This window comes from Salvelinus alpinus, chromosome 4 (genome assembly GCF_045679555.1).
Source record: "Salvelinus alpinus chromosome 4, SLU_Salpinus.1, whole genome shotgun sequence".
In the NCBI taxonomy this organism is placed as follows: Eukaryota; Metazoa; Chordata; class Actinopteri; order Salmoniformes; family Salmonidae; genus Salvelinus; species Salvelinus alpinus.
The window spans coordinates 61173885-61191966 of NC_092089.1; the positions used below are offsets into that span (position 1 = coordinate 61173885).

Here is an 18082-nt window from a genome sequence, read left to right on the forward strand (position 1 = left end):
TATGAGCTAACTAGAATAAAGATGGCCATGAGCACTCGCCTTAACTTAACTAGTATTGTCCCAGCCTAATTGTGACTAAATATCCAAATGTGATTCAGTGAAAACAAAAATCTGACATTGATTGATTTATCAAGATGAGTCCCCACGCTTGTCTGTTGAGTGGATCTGACTGGATGACTCTCCTCCTCTATAGAGTGACCTGTGGTCGCTGGGAATCACAGCTCTGGAGATGGCTGAAGGAGCACCACGTAAGTGTCACCTTCTCCCTCCCCGCCTGTCCATACACATTGCAGTCTCGTCAAGGAATCTTCGCTTTCTCCTACACATCTTAGAGTTGGAGGGTTTTTTGGAGGCCATGACTAATATGCTCTACTGTAATTATGTGGTTTATTTTCTTTTAAAGGGATACTTCAGGATTTTGGCAATGAAGACAAAATATCAACTTCCCTAGAGTCAGATGAACTCGTGGATACAATTTGTATGTCTGCGTGCAGTTTGAAGGAAGTTGCGACCTAGCGTTTGCGCAATTGCTAACTAGCATTAGCGCAACTTTGGATGTCTATGGTTAGCATTAGCTCGAGAAACTTCATACTGGATGCAGAAACATACAAATGGTATCCATGAGTTCATCTGACTCTGGGGAAGTTGATAAAGGGCTTCATTGCCAAAATCCTGAAGTATCCCTTTAAGCATATCCTATGTTATTATGCTGTATTTTTACTCTTGCAAAGTTCTAGTTTTGAGTTTTGTTGGATTAACTCACTGTATGTTTTCATTCTCTCTCTGTGAGTGACTTCACAGAGTTGTCAGATATTGCAGCCCATATTACCAGTCACGGACTGAATCCAAGTGTCATTGAAAGTGATTGGGCTCACAATGATGTGACGGAGGTCAGACAGTTCTCTCACGTTTTGAAATTGAAAATCCTTGAGTCAAAAAACAGAGAAACAAATTAAAGAAACTCATGACTGTTTGGTGTCTGCTAAGCCTAGTGTTGCACCATGACCGAGAGGGAGTTCACAATCACTGAATGAAAAACAAACAGTGTTGTAGTAGGACTGTGTAGTAAACACACACTACAAGCAGGCCAAGGGCAACAGGACAGGACTTTAGCCTAACATTGACAACACTGTGGAACATTTCTTCCATCCCCTGCCATGTGATTAGGCCACAATGGAGCCTCTCATAACCTCGATCCCCTGTCTGTCTGTGTGCGTTCTAAATGGCACCCTATTGCCTACATTAGTGCACTATTTTTGACCAAGGCCTCGAGGGTGCCATTGGGGACGCAACCATAGTTTCTCTGTCTGTGTCTGTCTCTGTTCCCAGCCCTGTGTGACATGCATCCCATGAGAGCCCTGTTCCTCATTCCTCGCAACCCGCCCCCCAAGCTCAAATCAAAGAAATGGTAAGAAAGACAGCTCAGCTTCTCTCGCTTAGAGACACCACGCCCCACAGAGCCTCAGCAACACAGCAGGAATGTTTTCCCCAGAGTGGCCAAAACTCATACAGCCTTGCTTCGCCTTCCTTTTCCTTTACACACAGCCTTTTCTCTTTCTTAGCTAGCTCCAATAACATTACTGCCAACAGAACTGCCACAATACAATGTCCCTTATTCACCCCTTATCTTACTGTTTTTTTGTGTACTGTAGCATTAGTTCAGGCTGAGCACATATTGTTTATTGTCACGTTCTTGGGTGTAATTTTAGCATCACAGTGTGAGATGACAATCCCCACAGTAACAGTTTGACTGCATGCAATGCTCTAAAATAAGGCCTTTTAGATCCAATGGGAAGGGAAGGTGGATAAACTTTTGTCTTCCTGTTCACATGTCTTCAGCAGCCTTGCTTTTTTACCTTTCGTAATGCATGAAGCCTTGTGTTTGAACCCATGGAGTTCGATAATTCAATATTAATTCATACCAGCAGCTGCATGGCAGACATTGAGAATTAATTGAGGCTGTGTCTGAAATGGCACCCTATTCCCTATAGCCCATGAGGATCTGGCCAAAAGTAGTGCACTACATAGGGGTTAGGGTGCCATCTCGGACACAGCCTGAGCCTGTAAGTTGTGACCCTCTGTCCTCTCCAGGTCCAAAAAGTTCCTGTCCTTTGTGGAGAGCTGTCTGGTAAAAAACTACCTCCACCGTCCCGCCACAGAAACACTCCTGAGACACTCATTCATCAAAGACCTGCCCAACGAACGGCAGGTCCGCATCATGCTCAAAGACCACCTGGACAGAACCAGGAAGAAGAGAGACAAAGGTGAGGCCATGTTGTCATAATGGGATATCAGAGATCACCTAGTCTCACTCAACAACTGAGTCTGGCAGTCAAGGCTATAATTAATATCATGATTTAGTGCTGTATGATACCTTGTGCTGCCAATGACCGTGGGGAAACTTTTTGGCCTTGTTATTATTGGTCACACTGCAACAGTGAAAGTGGCAGTAAAAAGGTGTTTTGATTCTCAATCTCCAGTTCTCTGTTTACCCTTGTGTTTAATGTCTCTAGGCCTAGGGAGAGGCTACTGTATGACTGTCATTAATGAAAGGTTCTAATGAAGGGTTCCATTATCCACTGGTAATGTGGTGGGATTTGGGTTTAGAGGCAGCAGCAGGACTGCTCCTTGTCAGCCCTCTCACAGTGAGACTGCATACTCGTGTCATGTGAGAGGAATGTGCCTCGGAGGAAGCAGTGTTTAATCATCTCCTAGACTGCACCACACCCCCAGCGGCCTCCCTCGCTCCGTCTTCCTCCCCACGCCACATAATGACATCGTCTCCCTGCCTGCCTGCGCCCTCCGAGCCTCCAGGCTTCGCCCCGATACCAAACAGCAGTTTCCTCGACCTTGTGCCGTTGGTTTGTTGGTTGGCGTTCTGCTTAACTGGTCAGACGGACAGAGAGATGACCCCTTAGAGCAGAGCCAAGCCTGTAGTGAGACCATGTGAGACGCTGATAGCGGCAGCTCATAACGCAGCAGATATACTCAGTCATTACCCTGTTTTCATAACCTACTAGAGTTTGACTTGGAATTAGAAACATTCTCTGAGGCCAGCATATCTCTCTCTCTCTCTCTCTCTCTCTCTCTCTCTCTCTCTCTCTCTCTCTCTCTCTCTCTCTCTCTCTCTCTCTCTCTCTCTCTGTGCAATTTACAATCTCTCATGAGGCTTCAGAAGGAAGAATGAGCCTTACTTAATATGTAGAAGTATTTAGTCAATTATGACAAGCATTTTGGAATGCAATCCTATTGAAGAAAAGGAAGTGAGAGAGACAGTTCATGACGAGTTTTAGTTCCATGTGGGTTAACTGCAGGAGACACCTGGAGGGGAGACATTAGGTTGGTTTACTGATGCTTGAAACCTTCCCTGCTCAGATCATGAGAGAGGAGGAACTGACTAGCTAACTGTGGGAACAGTACAGTATGTGTGAAAGTGTTGTACAGTTTAGAACCCTTTCCTTGTTTTCTCAGTATCTACAGTCATGTGCATCATGGTATCATTGGGATTACATGCATCCCTCATGTCTGAAATAGTCACGTTGTCCACAGAGGGCCCGGAGTATGAGTACAGCGGCAGTGAGGATGAGGAGGAGGAGATGAACGACGAGGAAGGTGAACCCAGGTATGATGACACAGCGTTTACACTGTCTGTAACGAAGGTCTGACGTCACGTCTACGTCCATCAAACAGCCAGCTGACCCTGTCTGTGACTAGTCCTCGCTTTACTGGTTATGTAATAGCTAATGCAGGCCTTGACCCTGAGAACTGTCATAGAGGATATTCATCTGAGAGTGCACAGTGTGTGAATGCATGGACTTGTCCATGAAGACATTAACGTGTCACCAGATGCTCCTGCTTGTGTTCCCTTAGCTAGACACAGAGCGTCATATGGCGGTGACTATAAAAAATATATTTGTGTGTGTGTGCATGTGCATGCAAGTGTTCCTTCCTGTGTGTAACTCTACTCCTAGCCATGTAACCATGTGCCTCTTCACTCCTGCCGGTCAATCACTATGTGCCTTGCTACCATTTCTGTCCTGTATCCATAGCTCCATAGTGAACCTGCCGGGGGAGTCCACTCTAAGGAGAGAGTTCCTGCGTCTGCAGCAGGAGAACAAGAGCCGGTCAGAAGCCCAGCGACAGCAGCAGGTCCTCCAGCAGCAGCTCCAGGACCAGGAGAGGTACAAACAGCAGCTGCTGGCCGAGAGGCAGAAGAGGATCCAACAGCAGAAAGAGCAGCGCAGGAGGCTGGAGGATGTGAGAGACACTCTTTAGTTGAAACACTCCGCTCCTCTCTGCAGCCCTCTCGAGCAGAGCAGCAGAGCCAAACACCTGCTGCCCAGCCAGCAAATGAGCTTGGCTGGCTAGAGACTGACGGGCTCTCTCTTTTTCTCTCTCCCTCCTGTTGTTTGTTTGGCTCAAATGAGAAGGACTCTTTTCTGTTGAACAAACCAAAGAATTGTGTTATAGAACAATATAGAGTATTATACTGTGGTTTCCAAATACGGAGGGATTGCTTTCGGGAGTGAGGCTTTTGTGTGGTTTGCTTTGCACAAAAGACGACTGACGTGATACTGTATGTCATATTAGGTCTGCATACAGAGCTATGGTGTGTTCTGTAGTGTTTTTGTTGATGTACAGTACAGATGGATAGGGAATGATGTAATGTGCCGTGTTGGACTGTGATGTCGCATTGAGATTTGGCAGAGAAAATATATTCTGTTGAATGAGGTAATACCATGTTGAATGACGTTGTGTTGTTGTGTTACAGCAACAAAGGAGGCAGCTGCAGGATTCTGGGTTCCAATGGCCAGAGCTACAGGAGATGCTATGGAGGGAGGAGACTGAAGCTAATGACAGAGGTCTATTCAATGAGAGGAGCAAGAGAAGGGACAAGAAACAGGTAGCTGGCATTGTCATGAAAACCACCATTTTTTTAAGTAGTAGACCACCTGCCCTACCCACTCAATTCTTATCCGCTCGTATTGCTCCATGTGATAAGCAGAAACCAAACAAGTATGTGCTGATTTGATGGTCTTTTGTGCCCGATACCTAAGGAGGATTATAAATATTTATTTTATTGTGTAGTAACACTGTACTTTACAAGCTGCTACAAGCTGTAAGTTCCTGGAGTTCAAACAGCATTGTCATGGGCCAATATGATCTAGATTCTTATCTCAGTAGACATTTTCGGGTCCATACATAATGTGTGTCTGAAATCTGTGTTAACCTGGTTGTGCATCATAACACACAACACGGTAGTTTTCACTGGGACGGGACCCACTTTGTTTTGTCAGTAACCTGCTCTGGAAAAAATGCATTGTGACAAGGTTAATGCATTTTTAATCCAGGTGCAAGTTAACATTTTATACATGTTCCTCTATAAAAACTGCTTATATGAATTTGATATGAAGGGTGTTGACGCAGCACTTTCACTTGTGTCAGGTTTCAGCCCATTGGTGATTAAATCCACCAAGGTAGAAACACTATGGAAGATCAGAAAGAAATTGCCTGTGGGACCATCCTGAAAGAAAATAATTAAACATCTCTTACTTTTTTCTGCTGTATTAACATTTCCCATGATTTGAAGTTGGAGCTAGGCTGAGTGCCATGGACGAGAAGTCAGTGACAATTACAGCATCCTATAGCCGAGGTAAAGGGCTGTCATGTCGTTCTGAGGACTTTAATTAGACTGTTTAATTCGAACACTCGGTTAATTCACCTCCCACAGTTCAGTGGCTCTGGATGAGCCACACCTGCCTACCTGACTGCAGTACAGTACAGTAGATGACATGTCAGTCTGTGCGGGTCTATTACAGTCATGTTCAGTGGGATCAGTGTGTGCGGTGGTTTTGAGTCTGTTCAATGTGCCATTAGCTGAGCAATAGCCCACAAATCATTCTCCGGGATGTATACAGTATGGGTGCGTTCCAAATGGCCCCCTATTCCCATCCACGTGGCCGCAGTAGACAGGGTCAAGAGCTTTAAGTTCCTCGGTGTCCACATCATGGTCCTCTCGCACCAGCACAGTCATAAAGAAAGCAACACAGAGCATCTTCTCCCTCAGGAGGCATGGCCCCTCAGATCCTTAGGAACTTTTACAGCTGCTCCATCAACAGCATCCTGACTGGTTGTATCATTGTCTGGTATGGAAATGGCACCGCCTGCGACCGGAAGGCCCTACAAAGAGTGGTGCGAACGGCCCAGTGCATCGCTGGGGGGTGAACGTCCCAGCCGTCCAGGACGTACATGCCAGGCGGTGTCTGAGAAAGGCCCGAAAAATTGCCAAAGACTCCAGTCGCCCGAAATAAGGAATGTTCTCCGTGCTACCGTCTGGCAGGCGGTACTTGTGCATCAAAGCTCAGACCAACAGACTCCTTAACTAATTCTATTCCCTGGCCATAAGACTGTTCAATTGCTAACAACTACTGCTCTCTCTCACACCTATGCTGCTGTTCATTGATTGTTGATTTCCATTACCATCTATCTATTTATCCTGCTACTGGCCACTATTACTATTTCATGTACTGTATATATTACCACTAGTATATTACCAGAAGTAATAATAACAGTCACTATTCAGCCCTGTTTACGTGTATGTATGCCTAGCACGCCTACACTGTCACTCTTGCACACACACTCACTCACTCTCACACACTAACACCCACAGAGTTACACTATGTGTTACACTATACCACTATGCACACACCCACCCACCACTTATGTTTCTGCAATACTGTTTACTATTATGATTAATACTGCTACCAGTCACTTTACATGTGCATACTGTATCTACCTTAAATACTCCAGTATCCCTGCTCATTGTAAATGTGGTATTGGCACTGATCCTGTATATAGCTTCCTCTCCTATTTCTTATTTCTTGTGTTTTCTTTATTATACAGTGCATTCGGAAAGTATTCAGACCCCTTGACTTTTTCCACATTTCTTTACTTCACAGCCTAATTCTAAAATGGATTAAATACAATTTTGTCCTCATCATTCTTCACACAATACCCCATAATGACAAAACGAAAACAGGTTTTTAGACATTTTTGCAAATTTATTCAAAATAAAAAAACAGAAACAACTTATTGAGAGGACTGGGGCGAAAATAGCCAAAGATTTGTTTTTTGAAGTTCGTCCAAGTGTTTCTTGCACAGAGATTTCGAGATCCTCTGTCCATCTTTCATCACTCAAACTCTCCTGTCGGATTTATCTATAGTTATGCACATGCGCAAACAGGATTTATTTACAATTATAAACTGGGTGGTTTGAGCCCTGAATGCTGATTGGTTGAAAGCCATGGTATATCAGACCGTGTAACATGGGTATGACAAAAAATTACCAAGACCTCAGGGGTTTGTGGTATATGGCCAATATACCACGGCTAAGGGCTGTGTCTTAAAAACAGCCCTTATCTGTGGTATATTGGCTATGTACCACTTCTCCTCAGGCCTTATTGCTTAATCATAGCAGTCAAAACAAGTTAAATAGATATCCATTGATGGAAAATGATCAGGTGTGTTTAATAAGGGCAAATATATTTTCTCTTGCAATTTATTCTTAAGCTCGCTATAATTATTATTTTGATGGAAAAACAAATTTTGCTTATTAGTTTACGTCATTACAAATTACGTCGATATTCCTTCTTAATTCGCTGGATAACGTTATAGAAAAAGGGTTTATTGGATAAATGTGGCAACTCCGCTCTTGCTGCGGAAAAAAAATGTAGGCTCTAGTTTTCAAGCCTAGGGGACGGGTTTTGAGAGATCATTTGTATCGAAATTTAAGCGAGACCTGGCAACCCTGTGTGCATGACAATAAAACTTGAACAATGAACAAAATAAAACACATGCATGGACCATTTAACAAACACATGCATGGATCATGTCAAGATACACACATAGGTGCATCCTAAATGGCACCCTATTCCCTATATAATGTACTACTTTTGACCACCTCTGATCAGAAGTAGTACAATGTATAGGGAACAGGGTGCCATTTGGGATGCAACCATTGTATGTATCTTGACGTGCTCCATGCATGTGTTTCTCTTGGTGAGAGTGATGTAGAAGGCAGCTCTAATGAGTTTAGACAGAATCCTGGAGAGTGGCCCGGCTACCAATTAATTACAGATGGTCAGTAGGGCTGATTGCCTGGCTGTGCTGCTCTCTCTCCTCCTGTCTGCCTGTCTCAGCTGTAGCTTACATGGGTTTCCGCCGCCTCATCCTCAAGCATCCTCAAGCGCATCTGGAGATGCAACGTGTACCATTTAACATCTATTGACTAGAAAATGTTTTTAACCCATTCTGTGTTAACCCAGGGGTGAAGAACTCTCTGCACGCTTTTGATTCAGCCATTCACTCTATCAGGGTCATTTAGAGTTATGTGGACTAATTTTCATGGTTAAATATTTAAAATAGGGGGGTTAAGAGCCTTATGCAAGCTAGCTAGACACTGAATATTTTAGGTTTTTCACCAGGATTCAGTCATTGGATTTCCTAAGTCAGAAACCTTGACGTTATCACAAAAACAAAATCTCTCTCTCTCTCTCGTTGAATTGTAGCTGGAGGATTGTGGCACACAGAGGAGTGATGTCGGAGGAAGACCTGCAGGTTCTTTAAATGAACAGGTAATAACTGCCTTCTGTTTTTTGTCACTCAACCTGCATAGAACGAAATGCATCAAACCGTGCCATGAAATCACTCCAATCTTTATGAAAGACATGGGTGGTTATTGAATTCAAATGTTTTGGTATGAATGTTGTGTCTTGGTCTATGGGAAATATTATGACTGGTTCTGCATGAAACGGCACAGAGTGTGAGAACACCGGTGTGTCAAGAGCAAGTTTGTTGCTGTCAATGAAGGAGTAGAGAAACTAGAATGGTGAAAAATTCAATGTTTAGACTACCATGGCTGATTTCAAGGTCAAGACCTTGTTGCTTTCTCAGAGTATACTATGGCTCCTGTACCACAGGTCCTGTTAAATTATTCTTCTCATGCTATCCCACACTTAGCATGGGTAGCTAAAGGCCACATTCTCTTAAGGTCTGTTTCCCTAACTTCTAATGATGATAGATACTAGGCTAACTGGAAACACAGTCAATCCTGCGTACTCAAAGGCAACATAAAGACTATGTACTGTAATGTACTGTAGAAGAAAACACTTAAGAACTCTGAACGGCTCTGTTTGACTTTTAATCCGCAAGGAGCCGTGTACTGAAAGGCGTCATTTGCTTTTAAAAGGCATCGACTTTAAAGTGGCATCTAAAGTAATTCACAGGAGGAATCCTATTTAGGCGCGACGGATTGTAACTGCTTGATATGTGGATGCAAGTGCAACCCCCTACCGCGATGTAAAGAAAAATATGTTTGAAAAGCAATGAAAAGGAATGCTTAGGCTTACAACAAGAAAATAAAAAAAATTGCCCATGCTACCGATAACTATATAGGTCCGGACAGGACTAGTAAAGGCCCAGTGCACCACTTTTGTGAGATTTTAATATATATGTATTTTTTTATTCCAATTTTTCAGGGGGTGGTGCAGCACCCCTACTTCTCGCGGCTATGGTAGGGAGAATAAAACAATGCATTCTCAATGCATTGAGATCAAACGCAGCCTATGTGTTTATCACTTGAGTATGGAATCCTGTCTCCTCGTTTGCTTGAGAAGGCCACTGCTGTGCCGAACAGCCAGAACCCTATTAGATTATTTATGTATCTCGATTCACAATATCCTCATTGTAAACATTAGTCTTGATCCCCGTGATATAATTCCATGGCTTGTGTTTAGTCTTTAAATAGCATGCAGTGCCTGGAGAAAAAGGCTCTCCTTGCGTTTGTCAACGCTGGTAAAAGAGAGTAAATGCCAAGTAACATGAAGGGGCTTTTTGTTTCTCATTTAATCTGATTTAGCAAATAGCATGAAATTATGGTGAACTCATCATAAATCATAGATGAAAAACATCCACGCTTATATGGGATTAACAGGTGTGGAATTGATTTAGCTCAACTTCTCTTTCTCTCTATGTAGTCTTCATGTCAGTGTGACCTTGTAATCACTTCATTGAATCTGAAGTGAAAAAGCATGACATACAGTTAACAGTGGGAGAAATGTCCTTGGTGGTTTACTATAATAAGAAATTCAGTTGATACTGTATTTATGTGCTTCTTGCGGGTGTGTGTGTGTGTGTGTGTGTGTGTGTGTGTGTGTGTGTGTGTGTGTGTGTGTGTGTGTGTTTGGGGGCGAGGGCTCTATGTGAGTGTATGTGTGTGTGCTTTTCATGTATGCTGATCATAAAGCCTGGGAGTGCCCCTCCTGAAACAATACCTCCTCCAGTTCTGACGTCTGGAGAGAGTTTAGCCTCGTTCCAGTTTCAGTTTCAATGAAAGGCTCCTACTGGGCCTGGATCTGCTAGCTACAGTAGAGGCTCTATTGAAAGCAGCTGTTTCCAGGCTGCAGCATTGGCCACATGGCCCTGTCATCTATCTGTCTTGGGGCAGTACTGCAGGCACGGGATGAGGCTGCTGAATGCCAGTGTCCTGTGTTTGTCTCTGTCGTTGTGTAGAGGAGGACCGAGCCTCCACCTCCACTGCCTCATCCTCAGCAGCAGCAGCAGCAGCAGCAGGGTAAAAAGTTCCACCGCACGCTGCCCAAAGACCAAACGCAGCTGCTTTCGCTTCAGCACGACCACAGGCACAAACAGAGGGAGCCCCAGAAGGCTGCTAGTGCCACGCCTAACTGCCCTGCAAATAGCCAGTGCAAAGCGGTAAAGTCCCCCTTGTCCCACTCCCCCCCGTCTCCCCGAGCCCCCCCTCACTACCCGCTGCCTCCCTCTCTCTCACCGCCCTGTCTGTATCACTATTTGTCTAGTGTTGTGTTTGTTTGCGTTTGTGCATTAGTGTGCCAGATAGCTATTAGTCACTCAAAGAGAGATTGGAAGTCTGTTTTGGGTTATTAGTTATAATTCATAATCCAGTATGCAATAATATAGTCTGACTACAGTATCCAGGGGTCTGGTTCTGACTGTTCTTGTCCATGTTGCTCAGATGGAGATGGAAAGGGGGAAGACCTCTGACAGCTATCAGGTCAACCTGAACAGAGTGTTGGCTGGGCTGCCCCTTCCCCTACACCCCCTCCCTCTCCCCCTAAACATCCATACCAGACTGAGCTCCGGGAGCAGCTCCAGCCCCTGTACCCCTGCCATGCAGAGGGCCGCCATACAACAGGTACAGTAGCCCACTCCCCATCCCCTGCCCAAATAACCGTACCCTTCCTAACACCACCAATCAATTCAATCAGTCAATATCTTTATTTGCCCCAGTTTGGAAAATCATTACGCAGCTAGGCATTCACAATATGCAATATGGTGTACTTACCTCATACATTATATGTACTGGCGACATCAACACCATCACCACTTGACAGTGACACATAGTTAAAACAGCTGCCTAAGAGATTCAAAGTAAAGGGTTAACTTAGCAAACAAGTCCAAGAATAGTCCCGCATCTCTATATTAGTAACTGCAAACGTTAGATTAAAAATCTCTGTAAATGTCACTCTTTCAATTTATTTAGAAGTTATGACACGTATTTTTGCAAGACCCTATTGACTAATCAAATGGGTGTCAAGGCTTCAACATATATTTTGATCATTTCAACATTTTGAAAACCCACGTTTTGTACTCTCACAGTTTTTGTCAGTTCTTCTGTTGGGAAGGTATTAGTCAAGGATCTATACATATCCTATGCCATCTTGTGGTTTGTGGTTGATAACTTAGTTGTCCTTCCTCTTACTTTATCCAGAACCCAAAAACGATTACTTCCTTTTTTCCATCTTGTTTGTCCTTCAGTACTCAGAGTCTCTGTCTCAAATAGTACCCTATTCCCTTTATATTGCATCCATAGGGCACTGGTCAAAAGTAAGGCACTATAGAGAATAGGGTGCCACTTGGAATGCGACCAATGTGTCACTAAATAAAGTAATCTAACCCAGAGTTGTATGAATATATAAAAATATAGTTGGCCTGATCTAAACTAAGTGTCCATTTCAGAATGCCAATCTTAACTCCAGTCGAGACGCCCCTCACAGCAGCTCTATGTCTGACATGGCCACCACTCCCATGTCTCCTATGTTTGACGATGTCTTCTGGGACTTACAAAGCTCTATGGAGTGCCCACCAAAGGTCTGTCCATCTATCAGTGTGGTGACATGTGTGTATGTTGTGGTGTGAACACACACATGTTGTGTACATACTGTATATATACGTGTACATTTACACATGTTGTATGCAGAGGTCCAGTCAAAACCGTTTTCTTTATTTTTGCTATTTTCTACATTGTAGAATAATAGTGAAGACCTCAAAATATGAAATAACACATATGGAATCCAAAAAACATAGTAACCAAAAAAGTGTTAAACAAATCTAAATAGATTTTAGATTCTTCAAAGTAGCCACCCTTTGCCTTGATGACAGCTTTTCACACTCTTGGCATTCTCTCAACCAGCTTCACCTGGAATGCTTTTCCAACAGTCTTGAAGGAGTTCCCACATATGCTGAGCACATGTTGGCTGCTCTTCCTTCACTCTGCTGGCCAACTCATCCCAAACCATCTCAATTGGGTTGAGGTCGGGTGATTGTGGAGGCCAGGTCATCTGATGCAGCACTCCGTCATTCTCATTCTTGGTCAAATAGCCCTTACACAGTCTGGAGGTGTATTGGGTCATTGTCCTGTTGAAAATCAAATGATAGTCCACAAAGTGCAAACCAGATGGGATGGTGTGTCGCTGCAGAATGCTGTGGTAGCCATGCTGGTTAAGTGTGCCTTAAAATGTAAATAAATCACAGACAGTGTCACCAGCAAAGCACCCCCACACCATCACACCTCCATGCTTCTTGGTGGGAACCAAACATGCGGAGATCATCCGATCACCTGCTCTGCGTCTCACAAAGACATGATGGTTGGAACCAAAAATGTCAAATTTGGACTCATCAGACCAAAGGACAGAGTTCCACCGGTCTAATGTCCATTGCTTGTGTTTCTTGGCCCAAGCAAGTCTCTTCTTATTATTGGTGTCCTTTAGTAGTGGTTTCTTTGCAGCAATTAGACCATGAAGGCCTGATTCACGCAGGCTCCTCTGAACAGTTGATATTGAGATGTGTTTGTTACTTGAACTCTGTGAAGCATTTATTTGGGCTGCAATTTCTAAGGATGGTAATTCTAATGAACTTATCCTCTGCAGCAGAGGTAACTCTGGGTTTTCCTTTCCTGTGGCGGTCCTCTTGAGAGCCAGTTTCGTTATAGCGCTTGATGGTTTTTGCAACTGAAATTGACTGAAATTTTCCATATTGACTGACTTAAAGACATCATATTGATGTCTTAAAGTTTCTCTTTGCTTATTTGAGCTGTTCTTGCCATAATATGGATTTGGTATTTTACCAAATAGGGCTATCTTCTGTATACAGTGGGGCAAAAAAGTATTTAGTCAGCCACCAATTGTGCAAGTTCTCCCACTTAAAAAGATGAGAGAGGCCTGTAATTTTCATCATAGGTACACTTCAACTATGACAGACAAAATGAGAAAAAAAAATCCAGAAAATCACATTGTAGGATTTTTTATGAATTTATTTGCAAATTATGCTGGAAAATAAGTATTTGGTCACCTACAAACAAGCAAGATTTCTGGCTCTCACAGACCTGTAAATTCTTCTTTAAGAGGCTCCTCTGTCCTCCACTCGTTACCTGTATTAATGGCACCTGTTTGAACTTGTTATCAGTATAAAAGACACCTGTCCACAACCTCAAACAGTCACACTCCAAACTCCACTATGGCCAAGACCAAAGAGCTGTCAAAGGACACCAGAAACAAAATTGTAGACCTGCACCAGGCTGGGAAGACTGAATCTGCAATAGGTAAGCAGCTTGGTTTGAAGAAATCAACTGTGGGAGCAATTATTAGGAAATGGAAGACATACAAGACCACTGATAATCTCCCTCGATCTGGGGCTCCACGCAAGATCTCACCCCGTGGGGTCAAAATGATCACAAGAACGGTGAGCAAAAATCCCAGAACCACACGGGGGGACCTAGTGGCAACGAAGGAGTGGCTTCGTAAGAAGCATTTCAAGGTCCTGGAGTGGCCTAGCCAGTCTCCAGATCTCAACCCCATAGAAAATCTTTGGAGGGAGTTGAAAGTCCGTGTTGCCCAGCAACAGCCCCAAAACATCACTGCTCTAGAGGAGATCTGCATGGAGGAATGGGCCAAAATACCAGCAACAGTGTGTGAAAACCTTGTGAAGACTTACAGAAAACGTTTGACCTCTGTCATTGCCAACAAAGGGTATATAACAAAGTATTGAGATAAACTTTTGTTATTGACCAAATACTTATTTTCCACCATAATTTGCAAATAAATTCATTAAAAATCCTACAATGTGATTTTCTGGGGGGAAAAATCTCATTTTGTCTGTCATAGTTGAAGTGTACCTATGATGAAAATTACAGGCCTCTCTCATCTTTTTAAGTGGGAGAACTTGCACAATTGGTGGCTGACTAAATACTTTTTTGCCCCACTGTACCACCCCTACCGTGTCACAACGCAACTGATTGGCTCAAACGCATTAAGAAGGAAAGAAATTCCACAAATTAACTTTTAACAAGGCACACCTGTTAATTGAAATGCATTCTAGGTGACTACCTCATGAAGCTGGTTGAGAGAATGCCAAGAGTGTGCAAAGCTGTCATCTAGGCAAGGGGTGGCTACTTTGAAGAATCTCAAATATGAAATATATTTTGATTCGTTTAACACTATTTTGGTTACTACATGATTCCATATGTGTTATTTCATAGTTTTGATATCTTCACTATTATTCTGCAATGTAGAAAATAATACAAATAAAGAAAAACTCTTGAATGAGTATGTGTGTCCCAACTTTTGACTGGTACTGTATGTGTGGTCAATGTTTCTATATGTGTCTGTCTGTGTGTGTGTGTGTGTGTGCCTGGTGAGACTATATATATGTGGTGAGACTATATATGTATATATATATATATATGGTGAGACTATATATGTATATATGTATATATATATATATATGTGCGTGTGATATTATCTCTTAGGGGGTTCTGCTGTTGTTGTTTTTGTGATTATGTTGATCATGCAAGCTTAGAGGAAGTGGAATGTTCAGCACGAGTTTGGCAGTGCCCTCGGGCTTCCTATGGCACCCATGACTTAAAGCAAACACATTCGATGATGTGATGCACATTCTGTGTTTCCAATAACAAACTCTCACAACATTTCTCTAGTTCAGGTATGGGTCACTTTGATGGGGTTGGGGACCACAACAAATCTGAACTCATCATGGGGGACCACAGTGGCTCGCGGGTCTGCGTATCCACCTCCATACCCTCACATGCAGTCAGAGCCCGGCTTTAGCATTTTGGGGGCCCTAAGCAAAATTTTGTTGGTGGTCCCACGCCACCTTGAAACAAAAAAAAAAAGTGCAACACAGCGGAGAGAAAACATTGACATTTTAAACATTGATGTTTTAAAGTGAATTTCCTACAGAAGGTACTGTAGGTCCGTATCACAGAAAGAACAAAAAAAAGAAACACTTATGAAACCCAGAGCTGCTAGTAAGCCCTGTTGAAGGAGTGTCAGTAGTCAGATGGGTATTTTCAGAATGACTTCCTCTTTCAATGGGTGTAGTCTTCCTTTCCTCTTATATGATGATGTGACACATGAGAGCAAGGTGAAAAGGTTGACAGCTGCAGGGGACCACGTTGAGAAATTTAAGCATTAGTCACATGAACACAAGGCCCGAGTGCCTGCTTGACATATGTTTCTTCTCATGAGTTTGACTAAAGTTGTAGTTCTTAGAATGTAGCAGCTATATTGTAATTAAATATCGACTTACTATAGAAGGTGATACAGTCCAGGTTGCCTCACTTGGATCAGTTCCACATACTATATTGTTTCTGCGGTCGTTACATAGTATGCAGTGGTTTGTAATGTCCTAATATGCAGCATGCTTTGTTGAAGGCAGTCAGGCATATACTGTGTACTCACATGTCAAAATTGTATTTTGAAGGTTCCGGAGCGTACAACATCGAAATTCTATTGTAAAGAGCTGATGAGTCATCACCGGACTTCATCAAGGTACTTTTTTCACCACATCACACATCATTCTCAGGGAGGGATCCTACCAGTCACAGGGTGAATGATCCATAGATCAGCTTTGACAGGCCCCATGTGCTTAGGGGATCACTTCCACTGGCACTCTATGGACATTTGATATCTCTGTTACATAATTTGAAGTATAGAGCATAACTTGTGTGTCACCTCTCTCCCTCTCCTGGTTGCTCTTTTCTTGTGGCAACAGGTCACAAATCTTGCTGCTGTGATGGCACACTGTGATATTTCCCCTGATAGATATTGTTTAAAATGATTTGTGGGGCTGTGTAATCTGAGGGAAATGTGTCTCTAATATGGCCATACATTTGGCAGGAGGTTAGGAAGTGCAGCTCAGTTTCCACCTAAATTTGTGTGCACATAGCCTGTCTTCTCTTGAGAGCCAGGTCTGCCTACGGCGGCCTCTCAATAGCAAGGCTATCCTCACTGAGTCTGTACATAGTCAAAGCTTTCAGGTGTTCTGCTACTGTGTACTCTCTGTTTAGGGCCAAATAGCATTCTAGTTTGCTCTGTTTTTTTGTTTATTCTTTCCAATGTGTTGGTTGTGTCTTATTGTGTTGCTGTCCTGGGACTCTGTGGGGTCTGTTTGTGAACAGAGCCCCAGAACCAGCTTGTTTAGGGGACTCTTCTCCAGATTAATCTCTCTATAGGTGTTGGCTTTGTTATGGAAGGTTTGGGAATCGCTTCCTTTTAGGTGGTTGTAGAATTTAAAGTCTCTCCTCTGGAGTTTGATAATTAGCGGGTATCGCTCTGCATGCATTATTTGGTGTTTTGCGTTGTACACTGAGGATATTTTTGCAGAATTCTGCATGCACACTCTCAATTTGGTGTTTGTCCCATTTTTATGAATGATTTGTTGGTGAGCGGACCCCAGACCTCACAACCATAAAGAGCAATGATTCAAGTATTTTTAGCCAGATCCTAATTGGTATGTTGAATTTTATGTTCCTTTTGATGGCGTAGAAAGCCCTTCTTGCCTTGTCTCTCAGATCGTTCACAGCTTTGTAGAAGTTACCTGTGGCACTGATCCCTCTCCCTCTCCCTCTCCCTCTCCCTCTCCCTCTCCCTCTCTGCTGTCCAGTGGGGGCCCTCAGTCTCCTGTGGAGAAGGGTGGGAAATCCATGTCATCTCACGGAAGCTCCAGCAGCAGCTCCCAGTCAGGTCTGTGTCCTTGTGTCCTCCACAATTACTCACTCGCTTCACCTCTCCCTCTCTCTCTCTGTCTCTAAACCACTCACTAGAGATGGGTTCCTTTCAACACATCGATTCATAGTAGATCCATCAGCTGCATAGTGTTACTACATGGAGATCTACAGCCTGTGAGAAAGCATTGGGTGTTTACAAATCAGACTATAACCACAATACACAGGAAATTTCTCACTGGAACCTAAACATCCTGTCAGAGTTGTTCCCCCCATGAGTTGAAAGTGTTTGAAAGTGAAACTCTGAACCATGCACCGTGCCACCGGCTTACTGTTTGGCTTTGAAACAGAAAAATAGTTGAAAGTTTTACCTAGTTTTTTGTCTTTAGGAAAGACCTAAAAGGTGTTTAACATTTTCTGTGTAGTGGTAGCATTGGCCTGTACTCTGTCTGTTGAGTAGTGCAGTGTGTTTTGGGGTGTGTGGGAGTGTATGAGGGCGTGTGGGTGAGTAACAGGGCCTGTGGTAGAATGGGTGTGGGGAAAACCAGTACAATTAATGGTTAGACAGACTCAAAATAAATGCCTTTTGGATGGCGAAAGAAAGAAAGAAACACTGGGTAATATGTTCAAAGATCCCTTTTTTACCAGTAATCGTCAGTTTTAAGAAAGCAGTTCAGGAGCCTCCCACACAATATGGTAAATAAATGTCTTTGTTTAAATGTAAAAGGATTTCATATACTGTATATG

At 43.2% G+C, this 18082-nt stretch overlaps 1 protein-coding gene across 11 annotated transcripts in view; it reads left to right on the forward strand.

Annotated features, from left to right (window-relative positions):
• LOC139574055 (mitogen-activated protein kinase kinase kinase kinase 4-like) overlaps positions 1 to 18082 on the forward strand; it is a 57140-nt gene that overhangs the window by 18010 nt on the left and 21048 nt on the right. For 3 of the 11 annotated variants that reach the window (XM_071398192.1, XM_071398194.1, XM_071398195.1), the window contains exons 8-19: positions 194 to 248; positions 1330 to 1408; positions 2092 to 2264; positions 3535 to 3622; positions 4050 to 4257; positions 4772 to 4903; positions 8568 to 8633; positions 10570 to 10770; positions 11051 to 11230; positions 12055 to 12186; positions 16093 to 16160; positions 17275 to 17354. In XM_071398192.1, the coding sequence (XP_071254293.1) occupies positions 194 to 248; positions 1330 to 1408; positions 2092 to 2264; positions 3535 to 3622; positions 4050 to 4257; positions 4772 to 4903; positions 8568 to 8633; positions 10570 to 10770; positions 11051 to 11230; positions 12055 to 12186; positions 16093 to 16160; positions 17275 to 17354 (1462 nt within the window). Of the gene's footprint in view, positions 1 to 193; positions 249 to 1329; positions 1409 to 2091; positions 2265 to 3534; positions 3623 to 4049; positions 4258 to 4771; positions 4904 to 5445; positions 6987 to 8567; positions 8634 to 10569; positions 10771 to 11050; positions 11231 to 12054; positions 12187 to 16092; positions 16161 to 17274; positions 17355 to 18082 lie in introns of those variants that run through there. The other 8 variants (XM_071398193.1, XM_071398196.1, XR_011674702.1 and 5 more) reach the window with 8 other exon arrangements.